This window comes from Chrysochloris asiatica, unplaced genomic scaffold, assembly GCF_000296735.1.
Source record: "Chrysochloris asiatica unplaced genomic scaffold, ChrAsi1.0 scaffold00081, whole genome shotgun sequence".
In the NCBI taxonomy this organism is placed as follows: domain Eukaryota; kingdom Metazoa; phylum Chordata; class Mammalia; order Afrosoricida; family Chrysochloridae; genus Chrysochloris; species Chrysochloris asiatica.
In genome coordinates, this window is record NW_006408599.1 from 11998099 (window position 1) to 12017969 (window position 19871).

At 46.8% G+C, this 19871-nt stretch overlaps 1 protein-coding gene across 1 annotated transcript in view; it reads left to right on the forward strand.

The window, feature by feature from the left end:
• Window positions 1-2043: 2043 nt before the first annotated feature.
• The window catches only part of AKNA (AT-hook transcription factor), a 39115-nt gene continuing 21287 nt past the window's right edge, over window positions 2044-19871 (forward strand). The window contains exons 1-6 of the mRNA XM_006865692.1: window positions 2044-2395; window positions 6722-7773; window positions 9862-9936; window positions 15415-15565; window positions 16300-16454; window positions 19804-19863. Of these exons, the coding sequence (XP_006865754.1) occupies window positions 2125-2395; window positions 6722-7773; window positions 9862-9936; window positions 15415-15565; window positions 16300-16454; window positions 19804-19863 (1764 nt within the window). The 5' untranslated portion in view covers window positions 2044-2124. The remainder of the gene's footprint in view (window positions 2396-6721; window positions 7774-9861; window positions 9937-15414; window positions 15566-16299; window positions 16455-19803; window positions 19864-19871) is intronic.

Consider the following 19871-nt stretch of genomic DNA (forward strand, 5'->3'; position numbering starts at 1 on the left):
TTATTTTAAAAATATTTATTTTCTACCACATCTTTAGAGGGTTTTTTTTTTTTTTTGGTTGTATTTTTTTCTAATGACTGTAATATACTAGTGCAGATTGTGTATATGAACATATCAGTACACATTTTTAGTGATGGACAGCTTTGTGGTTAAAAAAAAAATTTGAGCTCGGTTCAAATTGACAGTTTTAAATCTGGCCAGCTGGGTGATCTTGGCCAAGTCACTATTCCATGCTATCTATGGTTTTTCTGTGATCTTGCATGTTTGGTGTGGCAGCAAATCAAGAACAAGTATGTTTCCAGCCCAAGCCAGCACAGAATGGGCACATCATATGTGTGGTGGGGAGAAGGGGAGTGGCAGGGAGGGGACACAGGGTGATCTAGAGGAAATTCTGGGGTCTGCATTTGGAGAGGAGTCAGAGAGAGAAATTGGGTAGGGGAGAGGGGATGGAGGCCTCTGGGGCCCCATCCAAGGAGCAGGCATTGTAACCAGATGGAAGAGAAGAATGTTGTTCCTTGTTCCTATCCCAGCCCGTGAGGAGCCAGCCCTTCCCTAGCTGGACTGTTCCCTAGGGAACTCTCTGTCCAGAAATATTTGTCTGCTGACTTTTGTCAGCAGATCAAGGTTTCTGATTGGGATCCAAGGGCTCACGAGGCTGACACACAGCCATGTCTGTCTAGGGAGGCCTGGAGTTACACTCCATTGTCGCCACATTGTGTGGAGGGATGGGAGGCTGGCCTTTGGCCCCAGCCTGTCCTGTGCAGTGTGACTTTGGGCTGGGCCCCTCCATTCCCTGGGCTGCATGGTGCCCACCACCTATAGAGCTTTGGGTGGGCTTACCTGGAGGCCCTGCAGCCCTGACTTGAGGCGGTTCTTTGGAACCCCCAAGACTGAGGTCTTCTTGGGTGAGACTATACCTTCCTGGTGTGTCCTCAGTGTGATTCTGGGGCCAGACACTGTGGCAGGCACAAAGGAGGAACTTGGGGAATGTCTGGGCTTGCAGGAGGATGGGAAAGGAGGACGCTAAAGGAGATGAGAGGGTGAGAAGGCAGAGAGGAGAGTAGGGACAGAAGGAGCTCCTGCAGTTCTCTGCTTGGCACAGCCTCTGAATGGGTCTCTCTGCAGCATGCTCCCATAGTCAGCTTCACTCTTCCAGAGCAGCCAGATGGAACCTCCTAAGCTGGACCTCGGATGTCACTTTTCTGCGCCTAAACCCTCAGTGCCGCCTCCCAGACCTTAGATGCTCATTGAACCTGAGCAAGACCTAAGAGCTCTCCTGGGTGGGCCCACCACCCCTCCTTCCCCACACTCTCTGTCTTTTCGTTGTTCATATCGCCCATTCCCTGTCTGCAGTACCACCATCAGAATACTGTTCTTTTTACCCACCATCACTTTGGAGTCCTGGTGTGGCACTGTGGGATAATGCAATGGACCTCAAGGTTGGCTTGAACCACTAAGTGGGCTGTTCAAATTCACCAACCACTCCTGAGAAATTCTATACAGGGTTGCTATGAGTCAGAAGCAACTCAACAGCAGCACTTAACAACAACAGCAACCCCCACTGTGGGAGGTCAGGAAAGACTCCCAGAGGAAGTGGCTTCTAAACTGACGCCTTCTCTAATTTCTTTGGTCTCTTGGGCCCCAGCTCAGTGTTGCCCTATCACCTCTCACCTTAATTTGTAGTCTATTTGTTCACCTTCCTCCCGCTCTCATGTGGGCAGGGCCATGCCTGCCACACAGTAGCACTAGCAGCACACACTGACTACCTGGCCTGTGCTGACTACTGGATTCGTTAGCCTGGCACTAGGTCATTTTACAAACCCTTGAGGGAGAGATGAACATCCCAGTTTCACTGTTAAGGACAATGAAGGTGGAGAGACTTACCCACAGTTGAACATAGGGGTCGAACCCAGGGCCATCTGATCCCAAAGTCCCTGTGGTAACTTTCTGTTCTAAATAAAGCCAGGGAATTGTGGGTTAATATCCTGTCCTTTGATTGTGTTCCCGACAGGTCACGGGCAAGATGGCAGGTGCTGAGAGGAGCCAACTGTAACTTGGGCACCCATAGCAACAGCTTCGCCTCCTGAGGATGAAGTGGCCCAGGTGAAGTGTGGACCAGGCCCAATGGCCAGCTCGGGGACTGAGGTCCACTGGGCTGAGCCGGGCCTGGGGAAAGGGCCCCGGCCCCGGCGGCGCTGGGCCTGGGCCGAGGAAGAGCAGGCAGCTGTTGGGAGTGGCTCCCATGGCTGGGGAGAAGAAGGGCCCTTCCCCAGTGCCACCAGCCCAGAGCTCCTGGAAGACTTCCGCCTGGCCCAGCAGCGCCTACCGCCCCTGGAGTGGGAGCGGCAGACTAGTGGGCATCAGGACTCCGAATCTGGAGAGTCTGCAGAAGAGGGTGAGACTGACTACCTCTGCTCAGGTGGCCCCCCCAACTCCGTTATACCTCCTGGCATCATCCCTCCCCTCACACCTCATAACCTCATGTGTGTGTGGGGGGGGTGCGGGGCAGGCAGTGCTCAAAATATTAAAAAAATTCAAATCTATGATTAAAATTTTAAATTAAATTTAAAGTCTAAAATTTTAAATTATAAATAATCCTAATTTAATATCTTATAAATAAAAAGCTTTAAGATTTTAATTATATAAGCAATATGGTTCATTGTGGAAAAATCAGAAAATATAGAGGGAGAATTAAAAATGATTTATCAGCCCACCCACCTACCTCCAACCAGTCTTTTCCATATGTATAGGTGTGCAATGTAACATGCATGTGGGACAGTTTCTGTATACTATATTGTAACCTGCTTATTGTTCATTTAAGGGGCCCTGGTGGCACTGTGGGGTAGGCGTTGGACTGCTAACTGTAAGGTTGCCAACCAAGCCCACAAGATGCTCCTTGGAGAAAGATAAGACTCTCTCTGCTATAAAGATGTACAATCTCAGAAACCCTTTATAAGGTCACTATGAACTGAAACTGACTTGATGGCAATTTAATGGACGTGAACATTTCCCCATGTCTTTATTCTTCCATAAGTTATCCCTAATGCCTGCCTAGAATTCCATGGTACGGCTGTGCCATAAATTACTGGGCCAGTTTCCTACTACTGGGCACTGGAATACTTAGTAATTGTTTATATTATAATTATATATTAGTGTATCTTTTTACACTTGATTAATTTCTTGGTAATTCAAACTGATAGATCCAATGGGTAGGTCCATTTTTAAGATTTTTCAAATTCCAATATGTAATGGGAACATCATCCTTTGCTTTCTACAATAACTATGTTCCCTTAGTGTTGAGACCAACATGGATTAAAATTCTAGTTTTGCTTAGCAACTCTCTTTGTCCCCTGACACTCAGTCTCCCCATGTGTGCTATAGGAGTAATGATTTTGACCTTGAAGGTTGTGAAGGGCTCAGCTGATCAAGTGTATAAAGCATGGGGAATTACTAAGAGTGTGCTGCGTGGTAGCTATTGTGCTTAGTTTATGAATGAAGTGCCCGTCGCATGAGTCTCAGAATCAGGCAGACCCCTGGTGGATGGCAGAGACGCTGTTACCGGGTCTGTCTGAGCTGCTACTGCTGCCTGCTCAGCAACTGTTTCCGAGTTCTCCCTCAGGGAGGTGACTCCACTTCTGAGAATTGGCAGAGTTGAAAGAGCAGAGGCATCTCTCTCAGAGGTCACATGGTAACCCCTCTGTTATGATGTAACAGCTGCCACCACTTCCTGTGCCTCACTGTACCTCACTTATCCTACAGTGCCCCAGTAGGTAAAATGATATTATATACAATTACAAGCATTGGCTGCATGGATGATGAAGGGGTGGGTAAGGAATGTATGGGTGAGTGGGTGGTTGGATGGGTGGAAGGAGAGATGGGTGGATAATGGTGATCTGTGAGTGAGTAGGCAAGTGAATGGGGTCCTAGTATGGCACCGTAGGATCAGCTCTGGACTACTAACCACAAGGTTGGCAGTTCAAACTCACCAGCTGCTCCTTGGAAACCCTATACAGGGTTGCTATAAGTAAGAATCCGACTCAACAGCACTCAATAACAACAATAGGCCTGTGAGTAGGTAGATGGGTGGGTGGATGGTTGCCTGAAAGGATAGATGGTTGACTGGCTGGATGAGTGGGTAGAGGGATTTCTTGAGCACCTCCAACCTACTAATTATAACAACTCTCAAAATCTTTTCTTGGAACTGTGCATCTTTTATATCCCTTGCACCTTTCCTACTTTCCATTCAGTCAAGTGCAAATATTATTGAGCACCTACAAGAGCTCTGGGAGTGTAGTGGTTACGAATCGGGCTGTGAACCGCAAGGTCAGCAGTTCGAAACTACCAGCTGTTCTGTGGGAAAAAGATGAGGCTTTCTGCTCCCATAAAGATTTACAACTTTGGAAACCCTGTACAAGGTTGCTATGAGTCAGAACCGACTCCATGGCACATAACAACAACTAGGTAAATGGGAGTGTGGTGTTGTAGGATAAAACACTGGACTGCACGGTCAGTTTGAACCACAAGGTTGGTGATTCAAATTCACGAGCCGCTCCTCAGAAACCCTATACAGGGTTGCTATAATTAGGAACCAACTCGACAGCACTTAACAACAACAACAGCTATGCAAATGCAACTGTGAAGTGAAACAGACAGTGTCCTTGCCCTCACTGAGCCTGCAGTGTAATTAGGGAGATAAATATTCAGCAGTCACCTCCATAAATGGAAACTGCAGCTGTGATAGCATTGTAAGTACTATTGTTGTTGTTGTTAAGTGCTGACAAGTTGGTTTTGACACACAGCGACCTTGTATAGGGTTTGCGAGGAGTGGCTGGTGGGTTTGAACCACTGACCTTGTAGTTTGAAGATAACTTGCGGTCCAATGCTTATTCTACAGAGCCACATCAGAACTCCAGTCCTGTATTGTTGTTGTTGTTAGATGCCATCGAGTTGGTGCCAACTCATAGTGACCTTATGCACAGCAGAACGATACACTGCCCAATCTTGGGCCAACCTCACTACAGTTGCCATGCTTGAGTCCATTGATGCTGCCACTTTACCAATCCATCTTGTTGGGGGTCTTCCTTTTTTTCTCTGACCCTCCACCTTACCAAATATGATATCCCTCTCCAATGACTGGTTCCTCCTGACAATATGTCTGAAGTATGAGAGGTGAAGTTTGGCCATCCTGGCCTCTAAGAAGCACTCTGGCTGCACTACTTCCAGAATGGATCTATTGGTTCTTTTGGCAGCCCATGGCACTTTTAATATTCTGCTCCAATACCATAACTCAAAATCATCAATTCTTCTATGGTCTTCCTTATTCACTGTCCAGCTTTCATCTGCATATGAGGTTATTGAAAATACCATGGCTTGGGTCAGGTGCACCTTAGTCCTCAAGCTAACATCTTTGCTCTTCAACACTTTTAAAAGGGCTTGTGCAGCAGAGTTGCCTAACACAATACGTTGTTTGATTTCTTGACTGCTGCTTCTGTGAGTGTTGATAGTTGATCCAAGAAAAATGAAGTCCTTGACAACTTCAGTCTTTTCTCCATTGATAAGAATGTTGTTTATTGGTCCAATGGTGAGGATTTTTGTTTTCTTGATATTGAGATGTAATCCATACCAAAGGCTGTGCTTTTTGATCTTCATCAGTAAATATTTTAAGTCCTCTTCACTTTCAGCAAGCAAGGGAGAATTTGACCTAATTATGAAGATCTAAGAAGACTTCCTTAAATGAGGTGAAGATAAAATTAATGCCTGAAGGTCAAATAGGAGTTAACTCGGCAAAGGCAAGAGTCCTATAAGATAAGCACTGGACTACTAACCAGAAGGCCAGTGGTTCAAACCCACCAACTGCTCCTTGGTGGCTATGAGTCAGAACCAACTCAATGGCACACAACCACCACCACCATCACTTATCAGAAGGTCAGCAGTTCAAATCACCTGCTGCTCCTTGGAAACCCTATATTGGGTCACTATGGGTCAGAACCAACTCGATGGGCACTTAACAACAACAACAAAACAAAGAGAGGCTAACAGTTTTCCTGGCAGAGGGATCATCAGCACGTGCACAGCCCCATCCATTGTGAGAGAGAACATTGTGCATGCATGCATGTTATTAGAACAGGGGGAAGTTGAGGCAGGGGTGTGGAGAGAAATGAATCAGCTAATGGAGGCCCAAGTGGCAGGGGTCTGAGAACATATTAGAGTCAGCTTTTATATATCCCGGGAACAATAGGAAGATGGCAATGGGATTTAAGACGTGGGATGAGGAGGAGGATTAGAGGAGATGGTTAGGTGGCTACTTTAGTGGTCCAGGTGATTTGGGCAAAGGGGTGGTTGTGAGTAGGTGGGTCTGAGAGGTAGGTATGAGGTAAAATCGAAAGGGCCAAGTGACAGATTGGATTACAGGGGTTCGGGGGAGCAATGGCAAGGATGGCTCATAGGTTTCTGGCTTGTGTAACTGGATGAGATTGTGTTGCCATTGAAATTGGGAGCACTTGGGGAGACTAGGTTTGGGGTCAGAAAAATAAGTGCAGGGTTGGAGCTTAAAGGACCTTTGAGACAAGAAGAAGAGATGTCCCATAAGCATCTGGCCATATGGGGGACTCATTGGGATTCTTGTGATTACCATATGGTGAATAAGTAAATAGAATGGTTTAGATAAGATTGCACAAGTCTAGACCCAATATATGCCAAACAATGACCTGTATCTTTCCAGAGATTGAAGCAGAGGATGTGGACAGTCCAGAAGATTCCAACTTGCCTCTCTACTGGTTCCCTCAGCAGAATTATCAATCGGACATGACTGAAGAGGAGCCAGATGAGGCCCTTGGAAGTCCTCAAGCTGTTGAGGAAGCTGGAGAGAGCTCCTCATGGCTGGGGTATGAGGCTGGCCTCAACTCAGAAGGCAATGGTTCTGTGGCTTTGAGGCAAGGTCAGGCTAGAAGCTGGGTGGCCTCTGACAATGAAAGCAGTGGAGATAAGCTTCCAGAACATTCTGAGGTCAACCCATCTGTTGAGCTCTGCTCTGCAAGATCCTGGAGCAGTGGGACTATGAGCCTCGGCCACCCCAGTGACATCCTTGATTCTGCCTGGGAAGGAGAGACCCGTGTCCTCCAGCCCACTGCCCTGGCAGAAACCTTACCACAGAGTCCCAGCTGCCGCCTCCTAAATCCAAATGACAGAACTAGAGGAAGTGTTGCTCAGGCAACCCTCACAGAATTCCGTGATTCCTCTCCACCCTCACCCCACAGCCGCCAGTGTCGTGGAGATGGATGGAAAGAGACCACTAGCCTCACCCACCCTCAACCCAGAGACCAATCTTGGAAGCGGACAAGGATACCCCCTAAACCACTCCCTTCCCGATTCACTGGCTCTGTCGGCCCCCTGAACCCTCAGCATAGGCCAGCCCAGCAGGATAGACTGCTCAGGCAGGGAGCCACACTGGCTGGCCGCTCTTCTCATGCCTCCAAGTATGGCCGGGGGCGGCTAAATTACCCACTCCCTGATTTCTCCAAGGTGGGACCCCGAGTGAGGTTCCCCAAAGATGAGAGCTACCAACCCCCCAAGGCCAAGAGCCACAGCTGGCAGCCTCAGGGTGCTGCCCAGCCCCTGATCTTCAAGTCACCTGCTGAGATCGTGCGAGAGGTGCTGCTGAGCAGCGGGGAAGCCTCCTCAGCACAGGACTCACCTCTTTCACACCCCGTCACCAGGGTACCCCAAGAGTTCCAGACACCTGAACAAGCTACCAAGCTGGTCCATCAGCTCCAGGTGAGCTGGACTCATTTTTATGGGCCCAGAAAAGTCACCAGGGTATCTCTTGGGCTGGGTTGGAGACTGGCTGGGGTTGGGTGGCTTTGGGTCCAGCCAGGAGTCCCAGCTGTAGGAGAGACGATTGGACCCAGAATCAGGAAGATAGACCCAAGCTTTTGGTTCATAAGCATTGACTGCACTCCTACTGCAAGGATAACCCTATGTTTTGCTTGTTTGTTTTTAAATCCCACTTTGTAAACATTCAAATGTATAAAAGAAAGAAAATCCTATATGGACCCCCATCCACACAGCTTCCAACAATAGCTGCTCATCTTAACCTTTTTCATCTGTGACCCACCTCCCCTCCCCTCTCTCACTGGATTATTTTGAAGCAAATTTCAAACATCTAGTCATTTTATACAAAAAATATTTTAATGGATATCTTAAGATCAATTTTGTCTGTTTTTAACAAAGCCATCGTCACTCCTAAAAGTTAACTCCAATTCCTCAATATCCTCCAGTATCTAGTCAGTGTGTCTCATAAATGGCTTGTTTGTGTCAGTGTGTCCGAGCTGGGAGCCTAACTGGATCCAGATAGTGCACTAGGCCAATCTGCCTTTCAATACTCTGTTTTTCCCTCATCCCCTCACCCCATTCCAAATCTCTTTTAATCTACGAGTTTCTTCCTCTCATTTCTTCCATGTTTTCTGTAGGGAGCCCTGATGGTGAATTGAATAAGAACTAGACTGTTAACCAAAAGGTCAGCAGCTCTAATAACATTTGCTCCATGGGCAAAAGATGTGGCAGTCTGCTCCCGTAAGGCTATCCAGCCCTAGAGACCCTGCAGGGAAGTTCTCCTCTGTTCTGTGGGTCACTGTGAGTTGGAATTTACTAGATGGCAAAGGGATATCTAGTTGTTGAGAACACAAGATCCTTACTGTGAAGTTTCCCACATTTTGGACTGTGTTGATATCCTGCTGCCCTCTGATTTCCCTGCGTATGAAGAGGTGTGGAGTCCTGGAGTTGCACTGTAGGAAAAGCACTGATCTGCTAATCTGAAGGTTGGCAGTTCAAACCCACTGGCTGGTCCTAAAAAACCCTCTACAACTTAGCTATGAGTCAGAGCCGATTCAACAGCACTTAACAGCAACACCCACATGGGGAGGTGTCAAGCTGGAGCCCTTTGCGGTTTGTAGTCACCTGTCTGTTCATGTGATTGTTTCCCCTCTAGACCCTGAGCACCATGCAGGTAGGAATTTTGGGCAAGAGCACATCATAGGTGATGTGTGCTTCCCTGAGGATGCAGGGACTCCAGCTGACCTCTTGCTGTTGATGGCCATTGTCTAGGTCCAGCCATTCATTTGAGGTGACACAATGGTAGTATTCTAAATGTATTCTACTGATAGTGTTCTATCATTCTTTCTGTGGTTATTTGCTGGATTCTTCTATGCAGTACCACATTCCCTCATCAACTGTTTCGTTACCAAGGTATTGATTACATGGGAAAGACAGAATAGATGGGTTTTTTAAAATTATTTATTTAAACATGTCTTCCCAATAATGAGTCAGTTCCCTTCAAAGGTGACCAGGGCCATTTGCTTTGGTTTTTCCCCTGTAATGACTTGTCTTAATGACACACTTTGGTTTTGTTTAAGCTAAGTAGTGAACTCTGAGTTCACAGAACTGTGCTTTCTGAGTCTGGTTTTCTACTTCATTAAGTGATTATTGGGTGAGTCAGTCACTCATTCATTGAAAGTGCTTAAGCACATACTAGGGACACTGGGAGCAGAGGAGTGGAAAAGATAGGTGTGAGTCTGATCCCACAGAGTCAACAGATGGGCCGACATCCAGACATGATGGGGCCAGGCATCAAGGTGCATCAGCCCAGAGGCTCACTGTGTGACTGTGGCACAGGAACCTTGGTGGTGGGTCAGTCCTGGTGCCGCTTACACTCCTGAATTTGGGTATGTGAGCTCCTACTATCAAACTCTTTCCCTCTGAGGAAGCCCCATGAGCAGGACTGGGGGTTGCCTGCAAAGGTCACCCAGTGAGGAGGGGCTGCTGTGTGTCTGGGTGTGTGACCGTGTTCTTCTCCCTCTCCTGTAGGAGGACTACCACAAGCTCCTCACCAAGTACGCTGAGGCCGAGAACACCATTGACCAGCTGCGCCTTGGGGCCAAGGTACCAAGACTGGGGATTTTGGGAGTGTGAGCTTGGAGCCCAGGGAAATGATTCCATAGTCTTAGAGAGGGGCTGCCGCTTTTAGCATCAACAGTGGAACCCCAGTCGCTGTTCTACCACCAGATCCCACAAACCTTGGGAAATGACCTGGCCCTTTCTGGGCTCTGTCGCCTTTGCTATTGATGAGCTGTGATATCCTTTCATCCTACAATCTGAGGAGCTCAGAGATTTCTCCAGAAGTTCTTACCTTCCAGTCAAGACCATCTGGGCTTGACTCCTAGCTTCATTACTGTGTGACCTTAAGGAAGTTACTGGGGATCTCTGATCATCAAGGGCGCTACACATAATTTTTGTTCGACTCCTGATACTTGTTTCCTGGGCCTAATCCTTCCTGGATCATACAGTTGCCTTTCTCCTTACCCAGTGTCCAAGAATGTGAGTCAGGGACAATATGAAGGAGAAATATATCCACACTCTTCCCCAAAAGCTCTGACTGCAGCCCCTACCCAGTCCCCACCCCATCTGGTGAGAAGACTATGATGTCTAAACTTGGGTACTTCTGCTTTTCTGGGTGAGGCAGGAAGTGGGACCTGTTGCATCTCTCTGCGGCTTGTAGCCTGCCCCGTACACCCCTCTTACCCCATCAGGCAACTGTGGAGGAGGGGGTGAGAGCTGTGATGAAGAGATGGGCTCCTCACCAACCCTGTCTCCAGGGTATACGTAGGCCTGCTCATTCCCAACATGCTCCCAAATCCCTCCCAGCTGCCAGCTCTGCCCTCAACCAATCTAGAGGCCCTTCCTGTGACCCCCGAGTGGAGCAGCCATATTAGGAAAACTGAAGGGGCCCTGTTCTGGGAGTAGACATTCTCATGCATTCCCACACCTGCAGGCTGGTCTCTTCACACCCTCACCTCATTGGACCCATCTGTAAAGGTGGTTGATCAGATCTGCCTCTGGAATCCAGAGGACTAGATGTCCAAGGCTTCTTACAGTTCTGTGAATCACTGAGCCTGATCCAGGGGAGAGGGGCAGGGAGATTTGACGAGGCTTCCTCTCCAGGCAAAGTCCTAGAAGGTCAAGGAGAAAAGAATTGGTATGTTGTCCAAACTTTTTTGCTCCCCCACTTTACTGATGGGAAAACTGGGCTTGCAGGATGGGTAAGAGGCTGTGCAAGGTCACAGCTGTTCTGGGCAGAGGGCAGAAGCATCTGCTCCCTTAAGCCAGTCAGTATATGACAGCTCCGACCTGGTGCATGCCTTGCATGTCATGTGAGTCAGGGGATACCATAAAGGTGCTTGTTGAGAGCCCATTGAGTGTTAGATGCAGAGATAGATGTGTGAACAGGGTAGACAGCCTCTTAGTGGACTGACCCAACACAGTGGGGACTCAGACCCTCACCTGTCACCCGAGTCGCAGATCCTGTTCTGTACGTGTAAATGTATGTGTCTGTGTGTGAGAGAGATATACATAGAGAAAGAAAGGAAAGTTGTGGAAGCTGGGATTGGTTTACCCCCTTTCTGAAACAATGACCCCTTGACCTTTGGTTCTCCTCAGAGGAAGGTGTGTAAACGTAAACCGGACTCTACCCCCTATGACTCTAGTCCTAATCTCACAGATAGAGATTCACCCAAAAGAGTAGCTGGAGACAGGACTCCCAGTCCCAACCCCAGAGGAGAATTTGGAACCCCAGAGTGGGGAGGCAGCTGGCTCCGGGTCCCTCTAGGGCCTGAAGCAGAGCAGGGATCCAAGCTGGGCTTCTCACTCTGTCTAGGAATTACTTCCTGCCCCAAAGATTCCTGTTCAGTACTCTTCTCAGAAAGTCCATTTCACAGAGACCGTACTGCTCCTCAAACGGAGCTTGGGCAAACCCACAGGAAGGACACTGACATTCACAGAGCAGTTGAGAGGTACCAGGGCGCAGTCTTTGTGCACCACAAGGGTATCTCACGCCATCTTCTCTACCTGAGGAGACAGCTTCAGCCAGGTGGGGTGGCTTAAACCTACGTCTGTCTGGGGGTCTCTTTACTCCAAGTCTGAATCAAACCCCAGCACTGGGGTACAGCACTGGGCAGAAGCAAGGGAACATGGTCACACTAGTCATAGTTATGATAATAATAGTAATATGTGATGTGAATGACCACGGTCCTAAGTAATGTTCACAGGGGCTTCAAAAAGTTTATGGAAAAATTCCATTCTCTTTCAATTCTGTATTTTCATGAACTTTTTGAAGCTCCCCTCTCATAGTTGGGGAAACTGAGGCACAAAGTGGTTAAGTAACATTTTCAAATGTCATTCAACAAGTAGATGCCATCACTGGGGTTTGAACCCAACATATGGGATCAGCGGTTGCTAGTAAGCCCCACCTTCTCTAGCAGAACCAGAATGCATAACAGAAAGAGAGGCTGACCAGCCAGCTCCCCTGCCTTGGGCTCCATCACCCTGCAGTCTGGCCTAGGAGCAACAGTGGACCCTGAGCCTAAGAGTGGGTGGTGGGAGGGAGTGGGGTGAGCAGCCAGCCTTCATCAGGAGCCTCTGGGGGCTCTGTTCCCTACAGTAGTGTCTTCAGAGTTTCTTTTGATGTCTCCACATTCGCTGTCTTGTTCTTGCCATCTCCACACCTGTGGATCTGGGTGATTACAAGGGGCTAGGCAGATCAGCAGTCACCTCAAGAAGTATTGGAGTGAGGACATAAAACTGCCTCTCCCAAAGTGGAGGGGTGATGAGGGAGGTTTCAGTGTTCAAAGGAATTGGGAAACACTTCCTCCTCTCTCTGCACCTCCCCTGCCCCATTCATAAGCTATTAGCATTTTAAAGGCTGTGAGAAACCCTTCTGTGCAGTAAGGTTAATAGTCATTCATTCCCTTAACCCAGTGTTTCCCAAACCCACTGCTCAACCCGGCCCAGAACCCTGATGCATCCTCTGAAGCATCAGTACCACGAAGCACCTTTGAGACACTCTGCTTGAAAGGCTGGCCCTAGGGTGTGTCCAGGGAAGTAGGTTCTGGAAGGGGCAGGCCTGAGCAGCTCAGCACTAGCCCCTCGTCCCCCACCCTGGGCATCTGCACAGGCTTTTGACTCCAGTTTTTCAAGCACCACTTTGATGCCTGAAACAAAGGGGTCTCCTGTCTCTCTTGTCCCTCTCTCAGCCTAGGAGCCGCTTGTTTCTAATCCCTCACCCCCTACTTTGGGCTTTGGTGGGCCTAGGGCTCTGGAGAGAAACACAATGGGGAACCTCCCATGAGATCTCAGCCATCTCTGAAGGAGAGGAGTACGGGTAGATGATCTAGACGGGCCCTCACAGGCCAGTGTGAGCAGATGGCTGGCCAAGAGGATTATTAAAATCCTGCTTTGTTCTCATCCTATGAGGCCTGCCCCTGAAAGTGGGGGAGGAGGACAGCCACGCTCGGTGATTGTCCCTCACTTTGGAGTAGATTTTCTTTTCACAACCAGGCCATGAAGAGCAGCTGCAGCAGGGAGAGGCAACCAGAAAGCCACCTTGCCCAGCTGGCACTTATTCCTACCCACAACTTGGCCTTGGAGCATCAGGGACTCAGTAAAAATAGCCCACCTGACATTGTGACAGGCAGGTGCCGGTGTGGCACACGGGACAGGAACTTTTTTAAGGAGATGTTTAGAAGGTTATACTGGTTTCCCAATGGAAAACACTTCCATTAAGGTCGAATAAATAATGATGATGATTGTAGTGGTGGTGATGATGATGTTGGCAGTGGTGATGGTGATAATAGTTATGGTGGTGAAAATGATGGTGTTGCTGGCTGGTGGTGATGGTGTTGGCAATGATGCTGCTGAAAATGATTATGGTGACGATGATGTTAGTGATAATGGTGATAGTGGTGTTGGCTGGTGGTGATGATGATGGTGATGATGGTGGAGATGGTGTTGGTGTCAGTGATGGCAGTCACTACCATTTTTTGAGCCCTTTGTGCACAGAGTGGCTAGTCAAATGCTTTAGGACTTAGGTGGGGAGGTGGAGCCTAATGTAAACCTGGAATCTGCCTGCAGAGCCCACACTCTAACCCAGGAGTCGGTAACTGTTTTAAGCTTTGCAGGCCATACATTATAGCATAATAGCAACCATAGATAGCAACAACTGAGTGTGCTGTGTGTCATAAAAATTCATATGCAAAACCAGACCATAATTTGCTAAACAATATTGATTCTTCCATCATTTAGATTGTCATATATTATAATTAATATTAGTTCTACTAATATAGTTATTATAATATATATGATTATATATAACTAATATTAGTTACAATCTATAGTTATTATACTATATATGGTTATATATTATAACTATCATTAGTTATAATATATAGTTATATATGGTTATATAGTATAACAAATATTAGTTACAATGTCCATGGTTATATATTATAACTAATATTCATTATAATATATAACAATATATAATACAACTAATATTAGTTATAATATTGTTGTTGTTGTTGTTGTTAAGTGCCGTAGAGTCGGTTCCGACCCACAGCGACCCTGTATAGGGTTTCCAAGGAGCGACTGGTGAGCTTGAGCCGCCGACCTTGCAGTTCAAACAGCTCTGCAGTCTGGCGCATTAACCCACAGTACCACACCAACAATATAAATGATGGAATCATATAAATCTCCATCATTTAAGGATGAAATTAGTATTCTAAATAGCCCAATTTGTGGGAGAGAAGTCTAGAGCCAGACAGATGAGTGACACAGGCCATTTGATGCTTCATATTTTAGAAGAATCAATATTATTTAGAGTAGGACTGGGCAAATTATTTAATTATAGGAGCTCTGGTAGTATAGTGGTTACAAATCGGGCTGCTAACCTCAAGGTTCAGCAGTTCGAAACTACCACAGGAGAAAGATGAGGCTTTCTGCTCCCGTAAAGATTTACAGCCTTGCAAACCCTGTGCAGGGTCACTATGAGTTGGAACCAACTCCACGGTACTTAACAACAACAACAACATGTTAGTTAAAATCCCAGGAGAAAGATGAGGCTTTCTGCTCCAGCAGAAAACCCTATACAGGGTCACTATGAGTTAGAACCAACTTGACAGCACTTAGCAATAACAACATAGTATAATTATAAATTACTATTATAAGTATGATTAATATAAAAATAATTAACAGTGGAAACTGTAATTTTTTGGGTTACACAGAGCAGGTTTTCCTCTCGGTTTAAGTACTTAATAATGAGGTTTTCAGTACATGACTTAACGTCTCCAAGGCTCAGTTTCCTATTCTGTAAAATGGGGGTGATGGCCCCTGCCCTGCCTCCTTCAGGAATGCCATCAAGAGAGAATAAAAGGCCATGAAAACCTTCACCAGGGTCTGGCCCCATCCCAAGGTCTTCATTAAAAGCAGTGTGTTGAGCACCTGAATGAAAGTGTCAATGAAGTGAGCCCTTTTGGGTGTGTTTGCCCAGTCCTGACTAGAATCAGCCTGTGCCTCTCATCCCTCCCACAGGTGAACCTGTACGCAGATCCACCCCAGCCCAGCCACAGTGTCCATATGGGAACAGTGTCACAGGGGACCAAGGTCTTGTCCTTCACCATTCCACAACCTCGCACAGCAGATTGGCGGCCCAGCCCCACCTCTGAGGTCTCTGAGGTCTCAGGTGAGTCTGAGAGAGGAGACTGAGGGTGTCACTCTGCTCTTGGGCATATGTTCACCTTGAAATGTCATTGACTTCAGGTTAGGGGGAAGGTGAGGTGAACACCCCCTCAGAAGTTAAATGGGGACGTGGAAAGTGTCCCACTCCGAGCCAGAGCAACCCGTTCAAGTCCTGCCTCTGCCATTAGCTGGATGACATAGGGTGAATTGCATAACAAACAGCTGTGCCATTGCACTCTGACCAGGCCCTACATTAAGTCTTTGACCTCCATGATCTTCGTCATTCCCACATCAACCTGGTGTGGTCTGCACTGTGGTTACCTCCACTGACAGTTAAGGAGACCAGAACTGAGACAGGCGACATGATGAAGGTCACACAGCCATGACATGGAAAGACCAGGACTTGAACCTGTGTTTTTCTGAGTTAATCCCCCACTATTAACCATGACATTGAAATGACTCCTTTGATAGGGGAGACATAAGAGCCAGGAACCCAGAGGCCTGGTGTTGGCCCCATTTCTTCCAGCTGTGTGATCTAGGGCAGATGTAGGCCTTGTTTTCACCCATAAACAGGAGACAACACGCTGCCCTGCCCACTGCTGCAGGACAGTGTGAAGGTGGACACGATGACTAAGCTGTAACTTGATGATGGAGGTGATGGGGTTGAGGTTTGCCATTGTCTTTCAGCCCCTAGAGGGACTGTGCCTGACTCCAACTTTCAGTGGTTGTATTTTCCAGGATGGCAGTCAGCCCAAGGAAAACTGAGTCCCTCCTCACCCACCAACACCCCCACCCCAGGGTGGCTTCCAGACAACCAGGGTGTCCCCAAAGACCAGCCCTCAACAGAGCAGACTCAGGCACTGGCATCTCAGGCCAGGCGGTTCCTGGCTAAGGTGAGTGGAATCCTGGCTTTGCCTAATAAAAGCAAAGCCTCTGCCCACTTGGATGGGGAGCCACCATGTCCATTTTCCTGCCTAGGGGCCAGAGTTCTCTCAATCATCCAGGAAACATGATCCCTTCTCGTTGCTTTATAGACCACGGGGCTCCAGCCTCCTCCATGCCACTCAAACCTAGGTTTAAACCCTTTTGTTTTGGCCTTGAGTCTCATCAGATCCCTCCAGATGTACTTGACATCTGTTTTGGAGGAGACTCCCAACCCTTTCAGGATTCTGGAAGGGTAATGGAACCCTCTGTCTTAACTTGTCTCTTCAGGATAAATCACCCCACTTTCTTAGTTCATTTCTCAGTTACCTCTCAAAGGGCATTTGGATTTTCATCAAATTGTCCAAGTAACTCAATTGTGTGTAGTCTGTTTATATGTACACACTTGGTCTTATTCCCAAAGTGTTTTAAAACATTTTCTGAAAATACATACATTATAGGCATAGTCTGGAAATGAAATGAGGAAACTGGAGTAAAGGGGAAGTAAGGGTAGAAAAAAATAAAGTGAAGTTAGGATGAAATGAGTAAACAAAATGTTCTGCTTGGCTCTGAACGCTTCAGAGTCAAATATTTGACTTTGAACTTCTTAGTTGTTGATGCAAAAAGGAAAATGCGAGTTACATGTATCACCCTGTCTGTACCACAAATTCCTTCAGAAAAACACCATTGCTTTTCCCATCACAGGGCTCTTAGGGGCCCAAGGCTGCACTCTGCTCCCCATTCTTCTTTCTTAATGGCAGTGAGATCCCGATTCCTGCTTCCGAGATGGCTCCTTTTCAACCTAGCGTGATGTCAAAACCAGCCAATCTGCACATACACCCTGTGTGCATGATCCCACCCCACATAGTGCCACGCTCCTTATTTACATTATTAGCTAGCGTCCCAATTCCCTTTGTAGGCCACAAACATCTAATTGTTCTGCCCAGTCATTTGGTAGGAATTCTAGAGACTGGCTTGTTCTAGAGACATTTTGTGTTCAATGAAGTATACTGCTAAAGTTAATTTGACCTGTTTCTTTTTGCATTTTTAGTGGGGCTACTAGAACATTTTAAATTGTACCTGTAGCTCACATTATATTGCTGTTTAAATTTGTTGTTGTTGAGTGCTGCCGAGTCGATCCCGACCCATAGCGACCCTGTATAGGGTTTCCAAGGAGCAGCTGGTGAGTTTGAACCGCCGACCTTGCAGTTCAAATGGCTTTGCAGTCTGGTGCGTTAACTCACAGCATCACACCAGGACTCCCTGTTTAAATGATCAGCCAAGAAATTAACCATTGTGCCACCAGGGCTCCTTAATATGTTATAAAAATTATATCATATGATTATTATCAACACTATATACAATTATAGAGTCCTGGTGTGGCATTGTAGAATAAGGTGCTCAACCATAAGGTTGGTTTGAACCACAAGGTCGGTTTCCAATCGCTCCTTGGAAATCACTTGATGGCACTTAACAACAACAATATACAAATATATACTGTGTTATGGTACAGGTGACGAATATGTAAATATCACAAATATTACTAATATTTTAAATATAGGATATAATATGCTATGTATTTATTAAATTAGACTTCTTAAATTAGACTTCTCTGGTAGCGTAGTGGTTACGAATCGGGCTCTGAACCGCAAGGTCAGCAGTTCGAAACTACCAGCGGTTCCATGGGAGAAAGATGAGGCTTTCTGCTCCCGTAAAGATTTACACCCTCGGAAACCCTGTACAGGGTCGCTATGGGTCGGAATCGACTCGATGGCACTTAACAACAACAACAACAACAATGACACTATAGGATCAGCGTTGGACTGTTAACCACAAGGTCAACAATCTACTAGTTGCTCCTTGGGAACCTTATACCGGGTTGCTATGAGTCAGAACCAACTCCACGGCACTGAACGATAGCAACATATAGTTAGAGAGTCCTTGTGTGGTGCTGTAGGATAAGCACTGGGCTACTAATCACAAGGGTTAGCAGTTCAAACCCACCAGTCGCTCCTTGGAAACCCTATACAGGGTCACTATGATTCAGAATTGATTCGATGGTACCTAACAACAACAAATAATATATCATTATAACACATGACTTATTAATTAAATTATTTAATTTTATGTTACATGGTAGCACTAGTCATTTGTTTCGTTCTTTTGTAAAGGAAATACAAACACATGGTAAAAACCCTCACACAGTACAAAGTTCATTCAGTGAAAAACTTTGTTTCACTCACACCATTCTGTCCGTCAACTCTATTAGAAGCTCACAGTGTTGTGGGTGTTTTGAGCACTCATGCACAATTGTTCAGTGCACACTGATTCATTTATAGAAATGGTCACATGCCTAGCTACTGTACTTTGACTGTTTTAGCTCCCTAAATTTAAATATTTATTTTGGCACAGGCAATGAATTCACATGGTTTAAAGCTCAAAAGGAACAAACCACAAGCAATGGAGCACTGTAGGATCAGCACTGGACTGTGAACCACAAGGTTGGCAGTTCAAACCCACCAGCTGCTCCTCAGAAACCATATACAGGGTCACTATGAATTGGAACCAACTCAACAAAAACTCCTTGTCTCCTAGCCACCGAGCTTTCCTTCCCAGATTTCTTGTACATTCTCCTAGAAATTGTTTATCATATACGAGCACATGCATTTATATGTTTATGCCTTATATATTTAACAGAGTCCTGTGTGGTGCTGTAGGATCAGCACTGGACTGCAAACCACAAGGTCGGCAGTTCCAACCTGCCAGCTGCTCCTTGAAAACCCTAGACAGGGTTACTATGAGTCAGGGCTGACTCACTGGCACTAAACAACAACATCTATTTTATACAAATGGTAGCATATGGTACACAATGTCTGGTCCCTTGCTTTGAGACTGGAAAATCAATTTTGGAGATGCTGAGCTATAAGAACACACACATGTGCCTTCCTTAGTAATTTATAATAATGGCGGCACACTCTGCCACATGTACATGTGCAGGCCTTTTCCTCGCTCCCTCTAACCATGCTGTGGTAAGTATCCTGGCTCATAGGCCCAAAGGGACACGAGCAGGTGTGCTTTTCTGTCCTTACTTCCTAGTGGTTCCACTTTGAAAACTCAGCCATTGACAACCCTCTGGAACACAGTTCTTCCCGGGGCTGCCTGGCCAAGGCCTGGGGTGGATTGTTTCCCAGCACCAGCCACCCTGTGATTGACTGACAACCCTTACCCCAAGCTGGGCCCAGCTTATAATGTGGGAGTCTGCAGTGCCTGTCTTCCTGAGGCCAGGTTAATGAGTGTGTTCCTTCCCCTTCCCACATCCAGGTGGAGTCCTTTGAAGACCTAGTGCGTTCAGGGCGGCTCACACCACAGGACCAACTCAAGGTACTGCC